Consider the following 25405-nt stretch of genomic DNA (forward strand, 5'->3'; position numbering starts at 1 on the left):
GGAGTTGTCGATGGTATCATCTTCGTTGTGAAAGAATTCCCTGAGGCAGAATCGGTGGAAGAATTCTTCTAGTTCTCCATGTGCTAATAAGGTATCAAGCTCTGGCTGGGGCAGAATTTCAGTCCCTTGGAGTACAGATATTCACTTCTGCCTAGAGGTAGTCTTGATAGTTTGATGATGTTGGAGTGTTGTGCAGTGTCCACGTGGTGGGTCCTCGTGGCTTGGTTTAGTTCAGGAGGTGGTGGTCTGTTGCTTGTGAAGTTACTGCAGTTGGTTCCACATTTCTGGTTTTATGCTGAATGGCTGCCATCAGGGTGGTTTTTAGTTTGTTGTTTTGGGTTTCCTGCATGATTTCCATGTAGGCTTCCTGACTTTTTTTTCCTTCCAGTGTGCAGGAACATGTGATAATTTCTTGTTTCAGATGGTTTCTTCTGGAGAATCTAGGGTGCAGGAAATGGTTTTTTGAAAGTTACAGGCTAGCATGGCTAGCCCTCTGAGATTTCCTCTGCAGAGCTATATGCAGTTGGAGATGTATGTGGTGGTCTGAGGGTTATAAATGGTAAGTCCTCTGAGGGGTGTTTTAATTGCATTTGCTTAGGAAGTAGTGTCACTGGTTAGTCTGGCTTCCTTTTTCATGTTGTGACATCTCCATTTTAAGCACCAAAATTATGTTTACTCTCTTAGAAGCATATTATACATTTATTTTATTTGTAACAATATCTTTGCATGGTATTACTTAGAGCTCTATCTTTACCAATGAATTGCTCTTTGTTTTACCCTAAATCCATGTGCACGCTGCAGTATTAAAGGAAAAAGTGCATCCTCCATTGCACTAGCAGGCTCCTTGGAGACAATGGACCTGGAAATTTCTGTGTGTGTCCAATGACAGGGGCTGAGTATTGTAGGGGAAAACTCTTCAAGGAGGTTCAAGCACTGGGATACACCAAGCTTTACCCGTAAGGCAAAGTAAAAGCTGGTGGAGTCTTGATTAGACTGATGGGAGTGACAAGGTGTTGTCGCTGAGTTCAGCACCAACAAATCTCTTTTGCTAAGGCAGAGGGGTAGCAAGGTCACCCATGGTCCCGAGAAAGTGTCACTCCTTTCTGCATCTCCCTACTGCCCAGGGCAACTCAACAAAGCTACTATGGACGCACTTGGGCTCTGAGTCCATGAGAAAAAGAGAACTCAGTTTACCTCAGTGGAGACCCTCCATTAACCCAGCCACCTCACGGCTGCTGGACCATTTTCCCCTGCATTGGAGCCTGGTTCCATTTCAGACTCTGTCCAGAAAGCAGCAGATAGCCCCTTTGCATCTGTGTGCTCACGTCTCACGCTGCCAGCTTGGTCACCTGAGACTCTTAGCTCTTCTCAGCATGGCCTTTGGGGACAGAACCCCTGCGCTCTCTCTGCCTGGCATTCAAATGCTAGCTTTGTTCTCCTGTGTATCAGCATCTGCACATCTGCTTCGGTTAGGCCTGGTGAGGGCTCTCTCCTTTCCCTCCTCCCCTCCGCTCTTCCATTTTTAGCTCCTTTCTTTTCAGCCGTTCTGCGATTTGTTAAAAATGAGCATCAAGTGCATCTCTGCTCACGTTCCTTGGAGACTTGGGCATAAGCACAGAAGATCATGATGAAACAACATGAAACATTCTCCACTCACATCCCTATCTCCCTGCCCACCGCCAGCAGGGTCAGTTTGTGATTCTTTGCACCTCTGTTTGGAATGGGTAACCAATACCAACCTACCGGGAGAGGCCTGGCCTGTATTTTCAGCCCCTTGCTTTAAGAGGAAAATCAGGATTTCCCACATCAGCATTTCCCAAATATCTGAAAGCCAAGTCCTGCTTCAAGAAAACCAAAACCCTAATTTGTTGTCAGATGTTGTGCTTAAAAAACGGCACGGGATCTTTTTCAGGGGGATAAGGCAAAACGCCACTCTTACTGGTAATCTATATCTATATATCTCAACACTGTATCATATTATACTCATGCACTCACATGCACACACAAACACACTCCATCTTGTTGTTGTTACCAACTAGTTACTCCCCTTGACTTCATTGGCCTGGTGAGTTGGGTGGGAGAGGAGAGGAGCCGAGCTTCTGCCAATGCAGATGGATGCTCCCGTGTTGACAAGATAAGACCCGGGGTCTCCTGCAAGACACCCCACATTTATAGTAGCTTCCCTCTCATGCAAATCTATTAGTCAACTCATGCAAATCTATGCACTCTAGCTTTTCAGTTAGTCATTTGTGGCGCCATCTTCTGGGTGTTGTCCTCAATGCTGCCACATTCATCTTCAAAGAGGGGTTCTGAATTTGCTTCCAGAGAAGTGCTTGCTTCTGACACCCAAGACCCTCAATATGTCGAATCTTTTCTCCGTGAGGTCACTTGAAAGGTCTTAGTGTTCCTGGGATCTGTCTCCTATGCCCTTCTCCAACTGTTGCAGCTGTTTGGAGGTGCTTGCCTTCCATACCTTATTCATTCACACCTCATTCATTCAACAGGGCAATCAAGTCAAAGGGGAGAGATCTATTCTACTCCTAGTAAAAAGACATTTTCTTCACCTTAATTATTCTTAGGGACTACAACATTATACTAAGACTTAATACAAGGTTAAATGAAATGATACAAAGTTATATGAAAATGCTTAATACAGAGACTTAGCTACACAGACACCTACCAGTCTTCATGGTATTGTAGAATCTATACTTCCTAATCAAAATGATTGAGTCACATGATGGTAAAGTTCCACAGATAAATGTTTGAGAAGTGTGTTAATACAGGAGTAGAAGGTGTTACAGGTGTCTTCTGCTGATGTGCTTGAGATGATCATGGGTGGTTCTAAACATATCCCATGCTTTGGAAAACATTGGTCTTGGTGGAACAGGCATGTGGTCTGTTACAACGTGGAAGCCAGCTTCTACCTATATTGGACACTGACAAGGGAGGCAGAAAAATCCCCATCATGCATCTGGACAGTTGTGCAATAACAATGCTTCGGGTTTCTCTCAAAACAGGTCCTGGGGATGGCTATGTGAAATGCAGATTGTCTTGTAGCTAGCATGGCGGAGATTAGGAACATCTTTTTGCCAAGCAACGTTTATGAAAACATGCCTAGAAGTAGTGGATTCTCGGTGGTCCAGAGTGGAGCAAATTAAAAAAATCAATTATCGGTTTGAGCTTGCTTGTATGTTAATCATTTCCTATCAAATGTCATGTTGATTCTATGCTGGATTCATTTTTGATCAGATTAGCAAACATTTGTGTGCTTTGCTCTTTTAAACATAAAACAACAGAGAAGCTGGACTTCTTTGGTACTTGTTTTTAAATATTGCTGATTTTGGAGAGTTGGTGAGAATTAAAGGAATTGTGGAGCTGGTTTGATTCTCCATCCACTGGCCAGCTAGGAAGCTGGAGCTATGAAAGGATAGGAGGAGGAAGGGAGATTTATACTGTCTAGGCCCTTATATCATTAAAGCAATAACTCTAACAGCCTAGTTTTCATTTGTGCCAGCAGAGGCTGTAACAGATCAATCAAAGAGATCTTGGAGAGAGGGTCATCTGACTGGTCCTCTTTTGCTTTCAGCCTGTGAGCAGAGGTGTCTCTAGGGGCCTGCAGTCCTTCAAGCTGTAGCAATACTAAAGGTAATTTTGAGATCAGAAGCCCTGTGGATGTTTGCATGGTGGGAAATTATCCTCTATTTCTAACCTAGAGGTGATACGAATATCAAAACAGGCATGCATGCTTGAAAGGAAGGAGAGAGAGAGAGAGAGAGAGAGAGAGAGAGAGAGAGGAAAAACAAACTGTTCTCAGTGGTGGCAGATGACAGAATAAGGAGCAATGGTCTCAAGTTGCAGTGGGGGAGGTCTAGGTTAGATATCAGGATAAACTATTTCCCTAGGAGGGGGGTGAAGCACTGGGATGGGTTCCCTAAGGAGGGGGTGGAATCTCCGTAGAAGTTTTTAAGTCCTGGCTGGGATGATTGAGTTGGGGTTGGTCCTGCTTTGGGCAGGAGGCTGGAATCAATGGGTACGTCTAGACTACATGCCTCTGGCGACAGAGGCATGTAGATTAGGCTACTGGACATAGTAAAATGAAGCGGCGATTTAAATAATCGCCACTTCATTTAAATTTACATGGCTGCCGCGCTGAGCCGACAAACAGCTGATCAGCTGTTTGTCGGCTCAGCGCGATAGAATGGACGCTCCCCTGCCGACATCAAAGGTATTTGTCGACCACCCAGGTAAACCTCATCCCAGGAGGTCCAATAGCCTAATCTACATGCCTCTGTCGCCAGAGGCATGTAGTCTAGACATACCCAATGACTCCTGAGGTCTCTTCCAGCCCTAGGATTTTATGATTCTATGATTAAGGATGGTCCAGTTGTTAGGGCATTAGCCTAGGATTTAAGAAACACGGGCTTATTTCTCTACTTTCCCACACACTTTGGGGGTGACCTTGAGTCATTTAGTCTCATTGTGCCTCAGTTTCCTTTCAGTAAAATAATGTACTGACAGAATAGTGCCGGGAAAATAAATACATCTAAGACTATGAGGCACTCGGATTCTATGGTGCCTGTGGTTATCTAAGTTCTGAGGATAAATAGATGCAATGTTCTGTAAGAAAAGTGATGCCAAATGATTTGGGGTGGGGAGAGGAGAGGAAAGGAAAAATGATTTGGGGTGGGGAGAGGAGAGGGCAACTCCACTGACCCGATCAATCTTCCTGGTTTTAGATCACTTTCTGGCCTTGCCACTGCGCTGCAGCTCAAAAAGATTTGGTTACTTGAGGCCTTCATATTGTCAATAACATTTACAGTCACAACCTAGCAGCCCATCTCTGTACAACAAAAAGGGATGAATAAGCCTCTCCACAGTACTGATTTTTGTTCGGCGCTTCCCATTGGGAATGCTTGTTCCTGTTGTGTAGACTAGACCGTAAAACACAAAAAAAGTTTGCCTCAAACTCAAGTGTAGCCAGGCTGGCCAGCATGGGTGGAGTGGTCGTGGAGGAGCAATTTCCCTGGGGCCCAGCAATTTAAAAGGGCCGGGGGCATCAGTCACCGCTATTACATCACTGGAGGCTGGAGTTCTGGGTCTTTTAAATCGCCCCCAGTCCTACCCTTCCGCCCCACTCCTTCCAGTAGTGCAGAGACAGCCCTCCCTTGTCCAGGGGCCTGGAAAGTCTGTTGGCTTCCCTGAGTGTAGCATGTAAAACTCCAGTTTCACTTAAAAATATACATCTAGAGATGAGCCCAAGCTAGGGTTGCCAGGTGTCCGGTATTCAACTGGATAGTCTGGTTTTGGAGCACTCTGTCTGGTAAAAACATTCAGAAAATACCGTAGATGTGCAATGTTCTGTATTTTCTGGTTTTCCGGCGGGGCGCCGGATGGAAACCTGGCGGGGGTGGGGGAAGTGGCTGGGAGGTGGGACGTGATCGGCGCTGGGAGCCTCTGGTTGCATCTGACGTAGGAGTGACGCCTTGGGGAGGAGGAGAAGCCCTGTCCGTGCTCCAGAGCGCTGTTCAAGCGTGTAGTGGAGCTGTAGCCCAACTCACTTGTACTTCGCCGGGCCCGTGTGCAGGGCACCCAGCAATCTGCATGTGCTCGGGTCAGTCCCGCTCCCCGCCGGCCGATTCTCTCCCTCCCCACTCCAGCCCCCCGGCCAGCCCCGTTCCCCCTGACCCCCTCCCAGCCAACCCTGCTTCCTGCTGTCCGTTTCTCCCTCTCCCAATCTCCCCCTGCCCCCCCCCCCCATCTCCCCCAGACAGCCCTGCTGCCCCTGACTCCCCAACCAGCCCTGCTTCCCGCCGGCCGCCCCCCCCCCCCCGATCTTCCCTGGCCAGCCCCACTGCCCCTGACCCCCCCCCCCCCAGCCCTGCTTCCCATCCCTCCTCCCAGCCAGCCCTGCTCCCGTCCCAGCCAGTCCTCCCCCCCTCCCCCCCCCCCCACATGTAGTGTGTCCAGTATTTTTTCTGAAGCTACCTGGTAACCTTAGCCCAAGCTACAACCTTCAGGCCAAGACCTAAACTTCCTTAAAGTTCCAAGGTATTCAGATCTGCCTCTTTCAAAGATAAAGGGGCCAGTTCTGAAATGGATCTGAATCAAGATCCAGAGTTGAGACGGCCTCAGATGTGAAGTTTTGGTTCAGGCTCATCGTTAGCAAGATTTTCCAGCATTTTTAAAAACTCCAGCTATTGCTTTTAATTCCAGGAGTTCTGGGATTGCAAAAGAAAAGGGCTTGGAGGAATACAATGTGTGGAAGAGTATGATTTTGATAAGTTTACTGCCCATTACTTTCAAAGACTGATCAGTTTTCATGGGATCTTTCACAATGTTGCCTCTGTCAGATCCATCTACCACTTCTCCTTTTGAGGCCACGCAAACCTCAGTATTGGTGTGAATCTTCTAATATTTAGGCCACTCCCCTGCCAGTTTCATTTGGCTGGAAAGATCTGCTGGTATTGCTTCTACCAAACTGTCCAGCCGAAGTCGAGCTAAGTACCAGATCTGCTCTGTCATCTGAAAAACAATAAGCAGAGTTATTTGGCTCACACTATGTCTACACTACAAGCTCTGTGGTGGCATGGCTGCAGCACTGCACCTACACTGTGCTAGTGCAAATATGTCCTACATTGTTGGGAAAAGGGGGTTTCTATCCATAGAGGCAGCTTCTCTAAGCAGCGACAGCTGGGTCAGTGGAAGAATTCCTTCAGCAATATGGCTGTGCCTACACCAAGGCACATCGATTGTCTTAACAGTGGTGCTCAGAGATGTGATTTTATAAGGCTGATGTAAGTATTAAGTGTAGACCAGTCTGTATCTATGCCCAAGTTAAAGTGGACTGATGAAGATGGTTTGGAAGTAGCTATTATGTGGGTTTATGCTTCTCGGGCACTGGACTGGAACTAAGGAGACCTAGATTTTGTTTCCAGCTGTGCTTCTGATTTGCTAGGTGAACTTTGCAAGTTTCTGTGCCTCTGTTTCCACATCTTTAAAATGGGGGTGATCATACCGACCTCCTTCATAGAGTGCTGTGAGTTCTACTGGTGAAAAGTGTGACAGAAGTGCTGTTATTGTTATGACTGTGTCATTGAAAGTCAAAGTTGCATCCATTTGCTATCACCGGCTAATTCATGTGTCTATGGAAACAGGAGCTAGTGAGGTGAAATCCCTGACTGTGACCCATCTGACTGGGCAGAATTCCACTAAGCCGCACTTTTTATAGCCTTTTGTAGACCAATGGTTGTTCAGTAGGGTTCTCTGCCTCTTACAGCATCCGCAGACATGAGCACTTCATATTGTTAAACTTCCTATTTTTAATCTGGTCATAACGGTTTATTGTCCACTGGTTAGCTGAAAGAAAGCACCAGAGGAATGCAATTGCATTTGCGTTTCTATAAAGCACAGAGCAGGAGGAAAATCTCAAATAGAAATCATAACAAGTATAGCCTACCTGTGCATTGCTAATGGATGCATATTTACAAAAACTCTAAAGCCATGTCTACACTAGGAAACTATTTCAAAATTACTAAATTCAACTTAATAAGTCCCGATTTAACAAATTAGCATGTCCTCACTACAGAGAAGCATCAAAATTAGTCCAAGGCAGGCTGCGATAATGTGGTAGACTTAGACTTAGACCTTAGACTTAGAGCCCCAGAAAGCACTGGGGTGTAATTAATTTGAATTACTGTGGAGAGTAGTTATTTCAAAAGAGCGGCACCGGAGTGTCCACATTCCCACTATTTCAAAATAACTATTTCAGAATGAAACAACAAATGGTCTGGTAGCACTTTATAGACTAACAAAACATGTAGATGGCATCATGAGCTTTCGTGGGCACAGCCCACTTCTTCAGATGACCGGAGTTAAAGCTCATGATACCATCTACATGTTTTGTTAGTCTATAAAGTGTTACCAGACCATTTGTTGTTTTTCTCTGTACAGACTAACTAGGCTGCCCCCACAAGCTTATTTCAGAATGAGCATTATTCCTGAGGAAAAGCAGGAGTACAGATTTTGAATTAAGCGGCCTGTTATTTCGAAATAGTGTGTTTGGTGGTGTGCATGCTCTGTTTACAAATATAAGCTAAGGGGGATTATTTCAAAATAAAGTCCTAGTGTAAACCTGTATTAAGTAAAAGAAATTCCAAAGCCCAGGTTTTTTCCCCCAAAAAATGTAGATGAAAAATGGCCCTTTTTCCAAAATTGGAAATTCTTGCAACTTCATTATTTTTGTTTACATTTTCTGTTATGATGAAATTGGAAAACAGAAACTTTTTTGTTTTATTGCTTTACCTCCTCCCCTTCACTATTTTTAGTGCCAAAATATGTGCAAAAATGAAAAAAAGTACAAGGAAAGGGAAAGAACAAGGGGAAGAAAAGATAATGTAGAAAAAAAGGAACTACAAATTTCAAAACCAAAAGTTAATATATTTTGGGGGAAAAAAAAACCCTTGAGTAAGCCAAAACCCAGGAAGAGTTAACAGGATTTCAGAAATTTGCAGCTAATCAAAATTTTGTCACAAGCCCAACGAACTATCTAGAGGGCCCATTAAAAGGAAGAACAGTTTGGGTCAGTTCGTGAACAAAGATGGTAGAGGGAACAAAAGCTCTAATGAAAGACTTGGTACACGTGCTTCTTGCCGAGCCAAAGGGGACAAAATACTCAAAAAAGAACATTTGCAAAAAAGTCCCCCTTAATAACCACTTTGCAGGCAACATACTTGCCTTGCCCAGCTGCTTGCTAGCGCTACAGCTGAAGACCATTCTGAACCTTCGGCTAGTGCAGAATGCGCCCCCTTTGCTTAATGCACAGGGGATGGGTGACACTGTGGGGTCTGGCCTCACTTCTACGTGATCTCTAGGTACAACTCGCAGTGTTCATGTTCGCACGTAGAACTCTAGCGCATAGGAGGACGAATGTCCCGGTGGAGAACCCTACACTTCCCTGCCTCGTAGAGCTGCTGCGAAGATGAACGTATGATGCAGAGATGCTGATAGTGTGCTAATGGGGGGCACATTTCAATACTAGGGATGTTAGATATTGTGTAATTCCATAGTTGTGTAACTGCATAAAATATTGTTGAGGAAGCAGTGCAGGGTGGGAGGGCAGCAAAGGAGGGGGGCAGGCGGGTCCGTGGGAGCTGTGGGAGGCAGCAAGGGGGGGGCAGGTGGGTCTGCGGGAGCCGATACGCATGGGGAGCTGGCTTGAAAGCCAGCACCCTGCAAGTATTGCCTCCTGCTTGCTCCCCTTAACTTCTGCATTGCTGCCTCTTTCAATGTGTGGCGGAGTAGGTGGATCCAGTGCTCGTGGGGAGCCTGCTTAAAGCCGGCTCCTCATGGGCACCAGCTCCCGCTCCCCTCCTTGCTGCCTCTGATGCAGAGGCAGCAAGGAGAGGGGGAGTGTGTGTAGTTGATACGATTAACCGCTAAGCTTAGGCTTATAGGTTAAACGTTTACTTGACTATACACTAATATCCTTATTAAATACCGTAGAGAGATAAATAACTTGTTCTAGTTGGCTCAGTGACTGCCTCTCTGTGTGAAATTGCCAATGGTGCTTGACTTTATAGCCCCCGGACTGAAATGGGAGTGGCTAGAAAATGGCTATTTTCAGTGTGGAGTAGTCTGGAATTCACTTCTCATTAGTCCCCTGGAATCCATGGTTGTCCTGTTGCAAAGTCTTTTCATTTTCTAGGGTGGAGGGCTCAGTGGCTGGGAGCAGATGCTGGAAGACATTTGTTTGGGTGGGTAGAGGAGGGCTCCATCTGGAAATTGGTCCAAATTGCACTCTGTTGCTTGCTTTGATTATGGCAGTGTGTATGTGCACCCAAAGCTATGAGTAGGAAGTAACAGAGATAAATAAAGCACAAATGGCTTTTGCTAATTAGCAGAAGTGGCATGGAGAATTGTGAAAATCAGATGAAAGGTAAATGGAATTCAGCGCAGTGAGACAGCTGAGAGATTTCCCCAATGTGAAAGTGCTTCTTTAAGGAAAGATTATACTTTAATTGCCCCAAATAAGTCAGATTCTGCCAGTAGTTAAATTAACTAAGATAGAGTGAACTTTGGGGACGTCATGCAGTTTTGTACACGACAAACCAAAGGGCTAATGATATGTTTATTTCCACCTCGGATACCTCTGTCAAATTGAATCTCTTCTCTGCTGAACTCCAGAACCCCAGAACACTGAGAAACATTTATTTGTTAACATCTGCATGGGCTGCTTTCATACCCATAGAGGCTCCTGTGTCACCATAGTGACAGTGCTCCTTTCCTAGAAGAGGGAGGGGCATTCAAGTCAAGTCTTCAACCCTAGGCAAGAGGGGAAACTTATCTGGACAACTCCACAGTGCAAAGCCAAATACATCAATTCTTCTCTTTTGTTGGTGTTAACCAAGAGTTACCCTGATAAAATAAATGGATTGTGCTACAGACAGAGCCACTATCTGCAGAGACCTTCCGTTCTGGATCAATGGACACAACGAACCCAGATGTCTCCCAAATGTCCAGGAAAGCAGTAAAAGGACGTTCCATTTATTTAATCCAGGCTCATACTTAGGGTGTGTCTACACGGCAATCAGAGGTGTGACTGTAGCATGTGCATACATTCCTGAGCTGACTGGATTCCAGCTAGCCTGAGTACCAGTAGCCGGGTGGTAGTGTGGGGTACCTGCCTTAGTATAAACCCTTCAGTGGTATGTAGTCTGACAGCTAGCCTGTGCTGCCATGGGTTCCTGAGCTAGCATGGGTCTGGCTGCATGGGCTGGAATCACAAGTCCGATTGCACTGTAGAAATGCCCATGAAGAGCCAAGATTGGGGCATCTCCAGCAGCCTCCAACACTTGAGTAATTACAGACCAGTCCTCTCTGATCGATTTCCATAAAAGAGTCATCAGGTCCTTGCCACCCATCTGTTTCTGCGCCCTTTTGTCTCTTCTGGCCGCAAGCGAAACCAGGAACAGACAACCACCACCCACTCTTATAGTATTGCTGGCTCAACCAGACACACCTTGGGGGACTGCCAAATTTTGCAAATCCTAGATGTTCAAATAAGCAGCTCAGCATTTTGGATGCTTATCACAGCTAAGACCACAAGGCTAATGTTTTACATTCATTCCTAAGCCCCTGCTCTGTGCAAAGTGCCGTGACCATTTTAATGTCCAGTCGAAGGTGCCGGGACTTGGAAAAACAAAGTCTCATCTCTCTGCAATAGTAGAAGAGCCAATGTGGCCAGTGGGAAAAAACACTGGAACTTCAATGAGGTGGGTTCTAACCCTAGCTCTCCCGCTGATTTTCTGTGGGTCTCTGTGTCTTTCTTTTCTCATTCTTTGCTCTTTTAGATTTAAGCTGCTTGACGTAGGGGCTGGTTTTGCTAGGTGTTTGTACAGCACTTAGCACCGGGGCGCAGCGAGGTTCTACCAAAATAGCAATATGTGATATTAAACAGATCTGTCTCAGAGTTATGAAGGGCTTTTTAGACCAATTAGGATTTGAGCTGGTTATTCCAGAGGGGTTTCGAATGTAATGTCTTGATTGCTAAGCTATCCCATCATTGAACAAGCAGTGGGGGAGGGAGGAAGAGATCATAAATCATACAGTGTTGTAGAAAAAAACAACAAACAGTCTGGTAGCACTTTATAGACTAACAAAACATGCAGATGGTATCATGAGCTTTCGTGGGCACAGCCCGCTTCTTCAGGTGACTGGAGTTAGGTTGTATTGTAGGTTGAACTTAATATCGGAGTGAGAAAAGACCATTGGAACTCCACCAAGGAATTGTGTGCATGAAAACTTGTCCAGGCTGAACTTAGTATCATTTGAAACCTAGTTGAAGTTTCAAACACTTTAGGAACACAAAAGCAGCACAGTGTGACCCCGCTATGCGTCCAAGATATGTTCAAAAAATATGGACATATAGCAAAATGATGTAGAGCGGGGAAATTTTCCCCCATGGCTGACTTTTGTTTGTGCAAATTGTTTTTTGTTTTTGTTTTTTGTGCAACATAACAGCAGGGAATGGGAAGACTTATAATGCAACAGTTCTTACAAGTGTCAATGACGTTAGCATGGAACTGACGTATACCAGGGTGCCATATAGCTGGAACACCCTATAAAACAAAACCTGAAGATGCTGAGTGGCACATGGCAGACTCTTTGAATTCCCCTTCCTGGGACCATCATACTGTGGTGAACCTTAAACAATAAACAGACTTGTTGAACAAACCATGATTCATCTTTCATTTCACCTCCTGCCTTCCTGGAAGAAGCCATCGCTCCTTCTCCTCCAGTGTCAAGAAGCTCTGAAAACAAAGACTAAGGCTGTGTCTACACTGGTGCGATCTTGTGCAAAAGTGGCCACTCTTGCGCAAAAACTTGCTGCCTGTCTACACTGGCCACGTGTTCTCGTGCAAGTACACTGACGTTCTACTGTATGAAATCAGGACTTCTTGCACAACTGTTCACAAATGATGCTCCCACTCAGGAATAAGCCCTTTTGCACAACTGTTCTTGCGCAAGAGGCCAGTGTAGACAGGCAACATGAATTTCTTGCACAAGAAAGCTCTATGGTTAAAATGGCCATCAGAGCTTTCTTGCGCAAGAGAGCATCTACACTGGCACGGATGCTCTTGCGCAAAAGCACATGCCAGTGTAGACGCTCTCTTGCGCAAATACTTTAATGCAAGAACTCTTGCGCTAAAGAGTTTTTGCACAAGATCATGCCAGTGTAGACGTAGCCATTATGTGCTTACTGACTCTCTTCCTTCAGCTTAAACTGGGTTTGTTTCTGTTTACATTTAAATGGATTAGCAATGGGTTAAAACTAAAATGGAATGACCTGCTTACACTGAAATCAGAGTGTCCACACAGGGGTTTGCAGTGGTTAAATTGACCAGGTGTAAATTTGCACGCATGCAATTCTGATGATTGTTTGTGACCCCAGAGACAGGTGGCCAAGGACTGCTGAAGGGGACAGGAAGGCAGGAGGTGAAATGAAAGATGAATTGTGGTTTCTTCGATGATTCTGTTTATTGTTTAAAGTTCACCACAGTTCCAGGAAGGGGAATTCAAAGGATCTGCCATATGCTACTCAGCATTTTCTTGGAGTGGGGAGACCTGTTTGGTTCTACTGCTTACGTATTCCCAAAATGGGTGTAATGGCTCTCAGCGCAATGTTGATTGGGTTATTTGATCATTGGCATTCTGCTTGTCCCATTCGTTCCTTGACACAGGTGAAGCTGAGCTGTGGAGCATAGGGCGGTGGGGGTGGTGTTTGCCTAAGTTGCAAGAAGCTGTCAACTCCAAGTTTTAGACTGTGGTTAGCCCCTTAGGGTGTGTCTACACTGCAGTTAGACACCCGTCGCTGGCCCATGTCAGCTGATTTGGGCTTGCGGGGCTCAGGATAAGCGGCTGTGGAACTGCTGCAGATGTTTGGGCTCGGGCGGCAGGTGTCTAATTGCAGTCTAGCCACACCTTCAGAGCTGAGAAGCCCCTTGAGGCATGTGCTAGTTTTCATCTCTCTGTCTTCTGCTTGGTGGAGTGCAGGCAATGTGCCTGTGAGTATCTGGGAGTAATTTTGCTCACTGGAAAATGTAGATCCTTAGAAACCCGCAGGGGTGGAGAATGGGGTGATGAGATTCCAGGCGTATTTTCTCCAGTGGAGTTTTTCACCCTTGGAATGATAGCACAGGTAGTGGCTGGCCTTTCCTAGGGAGGGAATGCGCCATTGATGACAGTATCTCTCTGTGTTATCAGTTGAGCTCTTTGGACTAACCAGATGTTTGGACACTTTTCTGCATTCCTTTTCCTGTCCCAAATGGTGTGTGGCAAGTCTGGGCTAAGCCCCCTGGGTCCTGCGCTTCCTGGCGGGGTCTTTGCGTACGCCTAGGAGACTCGCGGTGTCACGACCACTGCCGAGAAGGAAGGGTATCCCGCTCCAAGAGCCTTTTCCATCATTGGCCGGTCCAGGGTTTTGGAGGTCAGTCCCTCCGATAGTCCAAGGGTCCCCCTTTTCCTTACTGGCAGCCCACCAGCCAGGAGGAGGGTTGGGGGGAACCCAGTTCCACCCACTTGCTCCGGATTCCGGCCGAGGGACCTATGGGGTAGCCTCAAGTGGGGCTGTGAGGCTTGATCCTTGCCCCACTGAATAGCGGCCCCTCCCTGGGCCACTTCCCCAACCACTCCCTGGTGTCTTGTAACAGACCTGGTTCGCTTGCTGCCTTCTGGGTTTGTCTTCTGCTCAGTCTGTCTCCTCCAGTCTGTCCCTTTTCTTCCTCCCTGCCTGGCCCGCGGGAAGGGTTTTTATAGTGTGCCCATAAGCCGTAACTGGTGGCAGGTTTTCTAATCAGCCTTCCCTCCAGGCTGACTGCAGATGGGCTTCAGGTGTCCTAATGGCTGGGCTGCTCAGGGAACGTAAACCCACACACCCAACTCCCCGTGTCTCTGCCTGCCACCAGGCTTCTGCACCCACAGCCCACTGGGGACATCAGTTGGAGAATCCTTCACGGTGCTGTGAGCATGGGCGTGTACGTGGCGCAGTTCACTCCTGTTCCCAAAACTTGTCCCTTCTGTGGCGTGAGGGAGACCCTGGCGCACGTCTACCTTGAGTGTGCCAGGTTACAGCTCCTCTTTCGGCTCCTCCAGAACCTCTTGTTGAGGTTCTGGTTGCACTTTTCCCCTCACCTGCTAATCTACGCACACCCCATCCGTGGCCCCACAAAGTCACGGGACCTCCTGGTGAACCTCCTCCTGGCTATGGCCAAATTGGCAATTTACAAAACCAGGGAGCAGAGGCTGGCTGAGGGAGGGGCCTGAGACTGTGGGGCCTATTTCCGTTCCTGTGTCCGCTCACGTATCTGGGTAGAGTTCCACTGGGTGGCATCCGCTGGCTCTCTCTCGACTTTTGAAGGGCGGTGGGCGCAGTCCAAGGTTCTCTGCTCAGTATCCCCACCCGGTTCCCTCATTTTAGCCCTTTGACCCTCACCCCTGTCCATCCCTGTTTTCTCTTTATTTGTCCCACGTAATTATTTGTTTTTTGGGGCTCTGTGGATACTTCCCATAGGCTGGGGAGAGGTCCTTTAGGACACCAATAGGACCCGGTTTCTTCAGTCCCCTGCTCTCGGGCTGCCACAGGTGGCTTAGTGTTGTGTGTCCCAAAGTGTGCACAGAGACACTCCTGAAAAACAGAGATGCAACAGAAAGCCAGACAATTTGTATTCTGGTTAAAGTAAGGGAATTAAGGAGTCAGGGCTCTTAGAGTACGTCTACGCTGCACACTTATTTCGGAATAAGCTATTCTGGAAGAAATACTCCAAAATAGCTTATTTCAAAATAGCGCATCTACACTACAGGGAAGCCTCGAAACTCGTCCAAGGCAGGCTCCCCTAATGTGGACGCGCTACCTCAATTTAGAGCCATAGGAGGCACTGGGGGGAGTAACTTTAAAATGGCCCTGGGGAGGAGCTATTTTCAAATAGCAGCAATGGAGCATCCACACTACAGCTATTTTGAAATAGCAATTTCGGAATAGGCATTATTCCTCATGGAATGAGGTTTACAGAAGTCGGAATAAGCTGTCCGTCATTTCAAATGTATTTAAAAATAACACAATTGCTGTGTAGACACTCACATTGTTCTTTTGGAATAACGGCTGTTACTCTGAAAGAACGCTGCTGTGTAGACCTACCCTCAGATTCTGCTCCTTTCTCTGGCACCAATGCGTATTGCAATCTGATGCAAGCTTCCCAATCGCTCTGTGTCTCAGACTTCTCATCTGTTAAACAGGTTAATTTAATCATCTCTTAATACTTGTCTACCTAAGAGGGCATGTGTGATACTTCCCTATTGTCTTAGGCACCTGGGAATTACTAGGTCAGAGGCTCGCTGTTAATGCAAATTGTATTACACTAGTTCATATAGAAACTGCAGCAGCCTCCCCTTGTTTGCTCCGTGGTATGGTTCTGCAGGGAACATCACACTTTTCCTGCCAGCCCCCACCCCCTTCATTAGAGAAAGTGGAGCTGAAAATGGCGGCAAAGTCTTCAGGAGTTTTTACATGCTCCTTTTTCATACCGATGCTGGCATGTGTCCCCTTTGATCAGCACCGTTTGAAGTCATGGAATGTGGAATTTAGCAGCTATACCCACGATTCATTAAGCTCCCCTGGTGATTCCCTCAGCCAGGGGGAGTGTGGAACTGAAAGTAGGTAGGGTCCCTGGAGGTGGAATTTTCCACTGCTGTGACGTACACGGGGTGGGGGAGAGAAGGCCGAGCTGGCAGGTCTCCATTGATCTGTGCTGGCTGGAACAGAAATCCCATCTCGCGTTTGATGGATTTGGGTCGAGCCGAGCGCGGCCGTCGCTCCTTCTCCTCTAGTGTCGAGTAGCTCTGAAAACAGAGACAGCCTCCTCCCCCCGGTGTAACAGGGCAAAAGGGCTCTGTCCCTTGGCATTTTCAGTGCGGCCAAACCACCTGCAAAGTTGCACCCTCTCCAAGACAAGGGCCAGAGAAGGGAAAGAGGCAGGCTCGCATGCAAGGGTTTCTAGTCAGTGCAGCCGATTGCAGGCAGGAGTGAATTGCTGTCATGCAGATTGTTTGAAAGCATAATCTTAAAATACTTCACGATGAGACGGAGCGTTACTAGTGCAATGAGGCAAGGTAGCCTAAGGCTTTAGCATGGATTAGATTAACAAGAATGTATGAGGATTGGGCTAGACAGCATCGGGGAGGTGTGATTCCCAGCTCAATTAGATACACGCATGCTAGCTCTGCTCAAGGTGCTGCTTACGAGCATTGTGGCCACAGTGGCATGGGTGATGGCTTGGGCTGGCCACCAACGTTCCCTCCATTTTTTTCCCATCCATGTGTGGAATAATTTTATGTGGACTGAAGCATGTGTGAATGTGCACCACCAATAGAAACACAGGCTGCCAGCTGCTGCTAGCAGTGGGCACTCTCCAGATCAGATGGGTGGCCTTTGAATCTCTCCCGGGTGGCCACCCAAGCGCACAGCGTAGTGGGAACCCTGCTGGCCACCCAAGTGTAATCTGGCCCTAACTCCTCCTAGTTTATTCACCGAAAGTATTTGCCAGATTTGACCTGCGTTTGCAAAGAGTTTCAGTTGCCCCCGAACAGCATTTTTCCTCCTGCAAATTCAAGTGAAAAGTGGCTGTGGGATAAATGCCCGGAAGATTGTGAGGTGCCGTGGTGGGGGCATCTGCCCTGCACTGGCTAAAGAAGGGTTAAATGCAGCCCTGGGTGAGGGCTGGGCTGTGGCAGATACAGCCAATCGGGGCCCAGCTGTAGCTGTATTAATAAGGGCTCCGGCTGGGGCAGAGACTCACTTGCTCTTGCTCCAGTTGTGGCTGGGAAACTAGAGGCTTCTGACACAGAGCAGGGCTGGGGGAAGGCAGGCAGGGCTGGGGAGCTCTGGCCAGGCAAGCTCCCAAGCTGAGGCCTTGCTCTCAAGGCCTGAGGGGACTAGGGGTGCAGGGAGGCAGCCAGGGCAGCAGAAGGCAGCAGGTCCAGACCCCTCGCCAATGAGGAGTGGCCATGCCAGACTGCAGTTTGCCCCTGAGGCTGGGGCTAGATGATGACTGGCCATGGGGTACTGAGGCAAAGTGGGCGTAGGGGGCTGGGGGTTCCCTGAAGGGGAGACCCCAGAGTGTGGGGCACTGTGGTAGGGTCCTAACACAAGATGATGGACAATAACAGGTAACAGTAGGTGAGACACTGGCCGAAAGGGGGCGCTCCAGGCTGAAATAAGCTAATTCCCAAGTGACCAGCAGGAGGCGCCATGGTGGTGAGTCACGCCCTGTTATAGCTGCTCAGATACTGTGGAGATGGGGGCCATGTAGAAACCCTTAGCTGGATACACGTGTTGGGCTTATAAATTGCTACCTCACTATTGCTACTAGTGCGAGTGCAGCAGTCCTGAAGATGCTGGGAACTGCCTACAAGCACCTTCTGCATCTTGATACAGTGTGGTCCCGTCATTACAAGTATTTTATTTCCATCCCTTCCCTATCCAGCTAGTGCTGTGACTGGGACTGAGTGGCGCAAGCCATCAGCCAGGCATTAACTGGAAGCATAAAAATTGATTTGATCTCGGCTTCCCCCAGTTAATGAACAGGGCTGGAGTTGGGAGGTGGGAGTCAAGCCCAGCCTCTCCACTAATGCCCTCTGTGGTTCAGCATACCCGGACAGCTGCAAGGCTCTGCCGAGACGTGGGAGTTCCTTCTTCCTGGCAGCTCACAGACTGATTCATGAAAGCGTCTCTTTGGGGCGGAGGTGGTGCTATAAGTTGTGTCCAGACATGAATTCTTAGTGCTGTGGAGAACAGACCCCCCTCTTGTGTGGACTCTAGAACCTCCTGTGACACTCCATCCCTTGGGGAGTGCCTTGGAACCTCGTTTTCTATCCTTGTGGTCTTACATATAAGGGATAGGTTATGATCTTCTGAAAGTCATTTCTTTTGTCTCCTCAATGCGTAGGAAGGTATGAGAAAGTGTTGTATGGTTGTCACTAAAACATGCTGTGTGTTTGGGAGGTGTCCTCACACTAGCTCTACAGAAACAATGACAGAGGAGGTAACCGACACCTAGGTGGTGCTGTTGAACCGACATCACCAGCTGGCTGTGTTAGAGGAGTGACCAGAGTTATTTCTGCTGAAAAGGACCTGAGGATTACTGTGGATGAGAAGCCTGGATATGAGTCAACAGGGTGCCATTGTAACCAAGAAGGCTAATGGCATATTAGGCTGCATTAGTAGGAATATTGCCAGATCTAGAGAAGTGTGATTATTCCTCTTTATTCGGCACTGGCGAGGCCACATCTGGAGTATTGCCTCCAATTCTGGGCCCCCATTACAGAAAAAATGTGGATGCATTAGAGAAAGTTCAGTGGAGGGCAACAAAAATGATTGGAGGGTGGAGCACATGACTTAAGGGGAGAGGGATCCGTCCGTCCATCCATCCAAAGGTTTGTAGCTAGAACAGCATGAAATGCTGCCAGAGATCATTTGTAAGCCCCCAGACAGTTGCCATAGGTATTTATGGATACATTAGTTATTCAGAGAAATGTTCTTCATGAATCTTCTCCTTAGTCTCCGTCATTTGAGGAATGGTTTGTGTCAACATATATGTCGCCAAGAGCGAATCACAAGCTGTTTGCCACCATTAATACTTCAGGTGTTTCTTGTCTGCAATTCATACTGTGTCATCGCTCACTTAAGTCACATGGTATTTGTTTTTGCTCCCCGATTGGATGACTCTCAAACCCCACAAGGAGCTGTCAAGATGGCTTCAAGAATGCACATGGTGCAAATATTTGTCAGTGCATCTATGACATTTCCTTTTCCTGTGAATGCTGTTTTGAGCAAAATTTCACTTGCACAATGTTGACGAATAGTGAATAGAAGGCATGGCACATTGTGAATGAAAGGCTATGTCAAAATGAGTTGTTAGATTTTGTACAAGCCAGTGCTCACAAGTACAGCCGTATTTGCCAAGTTCTGTTTACAATCTATCAGACATTTCAGGCCTGCATCGGGGTGGGAGAACTGTGTCATTCCTTCATCATTGCAAAAGGACAGGTATAAATTTTCCCTGTTTTCCCCCTACAACTTTTGCATTAGCTGATTCACAAGTTGCTGCATTCTGCATCCACAAGAAAAGAATCTGAGCTCTCCAAGGTACTTAGGTTGGGTATTAGCCACACCGCATTTCACTTTTAAGCAATTACTTGAAGAGCTCCCTTGTGGTTAAAGAATGAAGAAATTTTGTCAGAAACTATAACCTGTGCTTCTTCCCTGCTCCTTCCTCCAGTACGCACACTTGCTTACTCAGAAAGTTTTAGACGCTGGTTTGATGATGGTCTCTAAAAGTGTGCAATAAGCAAATTATGGCATTGACATGACTCTAAAGAATGCTCAGGGAGGCAGCTGTGTTAGTCTGTAACTTTAAAAACAATGAGCAGTCCTCGTTAGAGACTAACAAATATGTTGTATCATTGCACTTTCATGGGTAAAATCCACTTCATCAGAAAGCTCGTGAGATAATATATTTGTTAGGGTACTTCTACACTGCCCACTTATTTCGAAATAAGCTATTCTGGAATAGTTATTCCGAAACAGTTTATTTCAAAATAACACATTTATGCTGCAGGGAAGTCTCAACATTAGTCTGAGGCAGACTTCCCTAATGTGGATGCGGTACCTGGATTTAGAGCCCCAGGATACACTGGGGAGAAATAACTTTAGAATGGCCCTGGGGAGAAGCTATTTTGACATAACAGCAGTGGAGCATCCACACATGCCTTATTTTGAAATAGCTATTTCCGAATAGGCATTATTCCTCGTAGAATGAGGTTTACAGATTTCAGAATAAGCCATCCGTTATTTCAAAATTATTTCAAAATAACAGAATGGCTGTGTAGACACTCACTTTGTTATTTCAAAATAACACTAGTGATCTCGAAATAATGGTGCAATGTAGATGCACTTTTAGTCTCTATGGTGCCACAAGATTGTTCTAAAGAGTTCCCCTTATTTGTTTTGCAGGACGTTTTCTCCTTTTTGTCTTTGGAGTGTGCGTGTGTGTGTGTGAGCGTGTGTGTAAAAGAGAGAGATTCAGGGCATGCTGCGATCTGCTGCATTAATTGCATCACATATAAGAAGACCGCATCTCCCTCGTGTGCTTTATGTCATGATTAAGATATAAATACAACACAGATATAACACATGGTAACTCAGATTCTTACTTGGGCAGGGAATGTAGGGGCTATTTTTGTAATAAGGTGGATGGCTGGGTTGGCTATTTGAAAGTGTGTGTTGGGAAGGACTGACAACAGGCCCATGCTGAGGTCAGAGAGGCCCAGGGCAGGAGGCAAATGGGGCCTTTGCTCCAGGGCACTGTCACCAGCACTGGAGAGGCCTAGTCTTGGGGTGCTTATGAGCCAGCTATTCTTGCTGGAGTTAGTGGCAGTTTTATGAGGTGGATACCTCATGCACATTACCATGAGACCCACATTTGTCATTAATTCTCTTCCGTGGATTTCAGTCATTAGTCCAGCCTGCGTAATGGTACCAATTAATAGTGGTGCAGTTGGTAGGGAGTCTGAAAGGGGGATCCATTGTCCAGTGCCTTGCACTGGGAGATGTTTGCTTTTCTGGGGACTGATTAAAAATTGCTTTTCTGTCTCCCCTTCTCTATCTTCAGACTAATGATGCGGCAGGAAATACCTGGAACTGGCTTTACTTCATCCCGCTTATCATCATTGGCTCTTTCTTCATGCTCAACCTGGTGCTGGGTGTCTTATCAGGGTAAGTAAGGCATCATTGACTTGTCTGTCTCCACCTGGCTGCGCCTGCCAACAGCTGCAACATATCGGTTTGGGTGTTATGGGCAGGAACTGGGACAGGCAGGTGACACCCTATACTCAGCATCTTGCTAACCCCTTTTATCTTCCCTGCAATATTATGTCCTTATGAGGCCACCATGCTGCTGTAATCTGAGAACACCAGTAGGGCGGGTGAAAAGTTGGTAGCCAAGACAGCCCAAGTGTGACTCCAGTTGCCAGGGCAAGGGAATTTCATGAAAAACACTGACTTTAGGCCTTGTCTAGCGAATACTTACTGACGTGCTTAACTGTAAGCACATGAGTAGCCCCACTGAAGGCAGTGAGACTACTCAGATGCTTAAAACTAAGCACGTGTGTATGTATTTGTAATGCATTTGGGTATACCTCCTTCTAGTGACTGGCTCCTGTGAGGGTAACAGCCTGCTACTTACTCCTGGGTGATGGCATTACCTTGGCAGCTCATGCAATGATAGAGGCGGATGCCTTGGGTTACTACCACTATGCTGTCTGTGGCCACATCTACACCACAGACAGCTTGGGACAGTGAGTAGGGTATGCGAGGCTGATGCTGCAGTGAACACCATAGAATCATAGAATCATAGAATAATAGGACTGGAAGGGACCTCGAGAGGTCATCGAGTCCAGCCCCCCGCCCTCAAGGCAGGATCAAGCTCCGTCTACACCATCCCTGACAGATGTCTATCTAACCTGTTCTTAAATATCTCCAGAGAGGGAGATTCCACCACCTCCCTTGGCAATTTATTCCAATATTTGACCACCCTGACAGTTAGGAATTTTTTCCTAATGTCCAATCTAAACCTCCCCTGCTGCACTTTAAGCCCATTACTCCTTGTCCTGTCCTCAGAAACCAAGAGGAACAAATTTTCGCCTTCCTCCTTGTGACACCCTTTTAGATATTTGAAAACCGCTATCATGTCCCCCCTTAATCTTCTTTTTTCCAAACTAAACAAGCCCAGTTCATGAAGCCTGGCTTCATAGGTCATGTTCTCTAGACCTTTAATCATTCTTGTTGCTCTTCTCTGTACCCTTTCCAATTTCTCCACATCTTTCTTGAAATGTGGCGCCCAGAACTGGACCAGGTTATGTCCATGCTGAGGTGTGTAGCTACAGGTGTCAGGGGAGGTTTTGGCAGAGGAGAGGCGACGGGGAAAGGCCCCAGAGGGTCACCTCATCGGTTAGATGGAGGAGACGCTGCTTCAGTTGCAGTGGGGGAGGTCTAGGTTGGATATTAGGAAAAACTATTTCCCTAGGAGGGTGGGGAAGCACTGGGATGGGTTCCCTAGAGAGGGGGTGGAATCTCCATCCCTAGAGGTTTTTAAGTCTCGTCTTGACAAAACCCTGGCTGGGTTGATTGAGTTGGGATTGGTCCTGCTTTGATCAGGGGGCTGGACTTGATGACTCCTGAGGCCTCTTCCAGCTCTATGATTCTATGTGTAGAGAGCTGCGTAGGCCAGCCATATAGCGTGGGGTCCAGATGCCTTTACTTACTTATGTTGTGCCCCCTTGCAATTTATACCCATGTGTGTGGGGGGGGGGAGGGGAATGTGTGTGTGGTGGTGTCGTGAATGTTCCCTGTATGCTGCCATAAGATCTTTGCAGTATAGACGTACCCAGATCGTATGAAACCACCAGCACTGCCAATTCTTATGATTCCATTTCCCATCTTGAGATATTTGGTGTTTTTCTTAAATACCCGTGTGAGGGGGTTTCTCAGGCCTTTCCTGCCCCCCAGCTGGAGCTATTGGCTCCCTGACTCCTCCCCCCCCCTCAAGGAAAATCCACTCAAAGCAGGCTAGCAACAAGACAGTCCTCCAGAGGTCTAGAAGGGCCTGAAAGAAATGCCGACCAATCCAGCCAGCCGATCAGCTAAGAAAGCTTGCCGGCTTCTCCTCGGGAAAGAAGGGGAGACTGAAACAGAGGAGGTGTTGCTCACTGCTAGTCCAGGGCCCCACAGCTGGGCGAGGCCTTTGCCTTTGAGTGGGGCAACTAAGTGCTTGCCTGTGACGTTTGGGTTTTTGCACAAAAGTGCAAACAGTTGAGTCCTGACTCTATTTTGTTATCCGGCTGTCAAGAGCGTGACACTGATTTGCTCCAAATCAGTGGCCAGACCTTATGGATTAAGGTAGGATTTGTCCCTAGAGGAGGAGTTATGGAGAGGCCCCACCCACCATGCCTCAGCTCCTGGAGTCCTGTGATTACAGGAGAGCGTGAGCTTCCATTTCAAAACTGAAAATGAATTTCTAGCCCTTATAGTTAAGGGCTGTGTCTACACTGGCACCTTTTCCCGGAAATGCTTAAAACGGAACAGTTTTCCGTTATAAGTATTTCCGGAAAAAGAGCGTCTACATTGGCAGGATGCTTTTCCAGAAAAGCCCTTTTTCCGGAAAAGCGTCTACATTGGCCACGGATGCTTTTCCGGAAAAAAGCCCCGATTGTCATTTTCGCGATCGGGGCTTTTTTGCGGAAAAGACTACTGTGCTGTCTACACTGGCCCTTTTCCGGAACAGTTTTCCGGAAAAAGGACTTTTGCCCGAGCGGGAGCAGCATAGTTTTTCCGGAAAAGCATCTGATTTCTTACAGTAAATCGTCACTGCTTTTCAAGGGGCCAGTGTAGACAGCTCGCAGCTTATTCCGGAAAAACAGCTGCTTTTCCGGAATAAGTGGCCCAGTGTAGACACAGCCAAGGAGGCCAGCTTGAAAATGTAGAGTGAAAAAGCTCAAAACCCATCAGGCAAATAAAATTAACTCAACTTTATGTTCTAAGACTCACTAAGTTTAAGACAGCTACTAAAGTCAGATCCTAACCTGAACATCCCCAGCCTCTGTGGGTATTTGGATCTGGGTTTATCATCCAGACCCACCTCAATAGCATACAAGTCCTTGCCGTGTGTGTAACTGGGTGCCAGAGCCCGTTCAATAAATCAGTAGTGGGCGTGTGCACGTGCCCCTAGATTTACCTCTTGCAGCACGGTTCTCTGCCCCTGGCATCACAACCCTTTGTTTGCTGATCGCCATTCGGGTAGCAAGACAGGAGTGTGCAGCTGTGGTGAGGAAAGGGTTAATGCTGCTCAGATGTAAAAGTCCTTGAACATTGCAGCCTCTGCTCTTTCTCTGTCCTAGGTAGCCAGGGAAAGAACAGACCCTTACCTAGTGGGTTTTTTAAGAGTCTCGACAGCCACAGATCCTCCTGTGTTCAAAGAAGGTGTATGGGGAAAGTAGGGAGCGGCTTTGTGAGAGGGTTAGGAAAGCTGCCCTCGGGCATGGAGGATGCAGCTGGCCTGTGTTATGGGCAGAGCCCGATTCAGCAGCAGGTGACTGTGGCGTTGAGCTTGTGGGGCACCAAGCTTGGGGTACTGTTTTTGTTGTTAGTGACAAAAGGGAAAACAGAATGTTGAAGTCAGATGTTTCAGGTGTTCCATATGTGGATACGTTTTTCATTATCTCCTAGAATGTTCTGGATCTTTGTAGGATCTCACAGGGCCATCCAGAAGTGCTTAGAGATGGCATGAGTAAATACAGATTTCCCGATCTTAGCATGGATTTCCCGATCTTATCCTCTTACATGGCAGGGATACATCATGAATGCAAATTGCACATCAAAGTTGTGAAATGGGCTACAAATATAGTTAAAACATGCACTTGGGAGATCTGGTTCTGCCACATGCTTCTTGGGCAAGTCAGGTCAGCCACTCTGTGCCTCAGTTTCCCCATCTGTATTACAAGGGTCATAATAACAGACCTCACAGGGGAAAACTCAAGATTTTTACAGAGTTTCATGAGGAACATCCCCAGAGAAGAGTCTAAGAAAGATCCAAACATATTTAATTAATTGTAATCTAATTAGCATGATTTTACACGCCCATATCTATATCCCTTCCTTTCTTTCTCTTCAAGCATGTGAAGAAGTGAGTTGTCTCTCACAAACTTATGGCTTAATACATTTGTTAGTCTTCATGGTGCCACTGACTCCTTGTTGTTTTTGCTGAAACAGAGTAATACGGCTCCCCCTCCCAACCACATG

General features: G+C 47.0%; 1 protein-coding gene across 1 annotated transcript in view; it reads left to right on the plus strand.

Annotated features, from left to right (window-relative positions):
- The window catches only part of CACNA1B (calcium voltage-gated channel subunit alpha1 B), a 458332-nt gene that overhangs the window by 195368 nt on the left and 237559 nt on the right, over window positions 1-25405 (plus strand). Inside the window, exon 7 of the mRNA XM_089772976.1 lies at window positions 21222-21325. Coding sequence (XP_089629102.1) covers window positions 21222-21325 — 104 coding nt within the window. The remainder of the gene's footprint in view (window positions 1-21221; window positions 21326-25405) is intronic.

This window comes from Pelodiscus sinensis, chromosome 23, assembly GCF_052426305.1.
Source record: "Pelodiscus sinensis isolate ZL-2025 chromosome 23, ASM5242630v1, whole genome shotgun sequence".
Taxonomy (NCBI): domain Eukaryota; kingdom Metazoa; phylum Chordata; order Testudines; family Trionychidae; genus Pelodiscus; species Pelodiscus sinensis.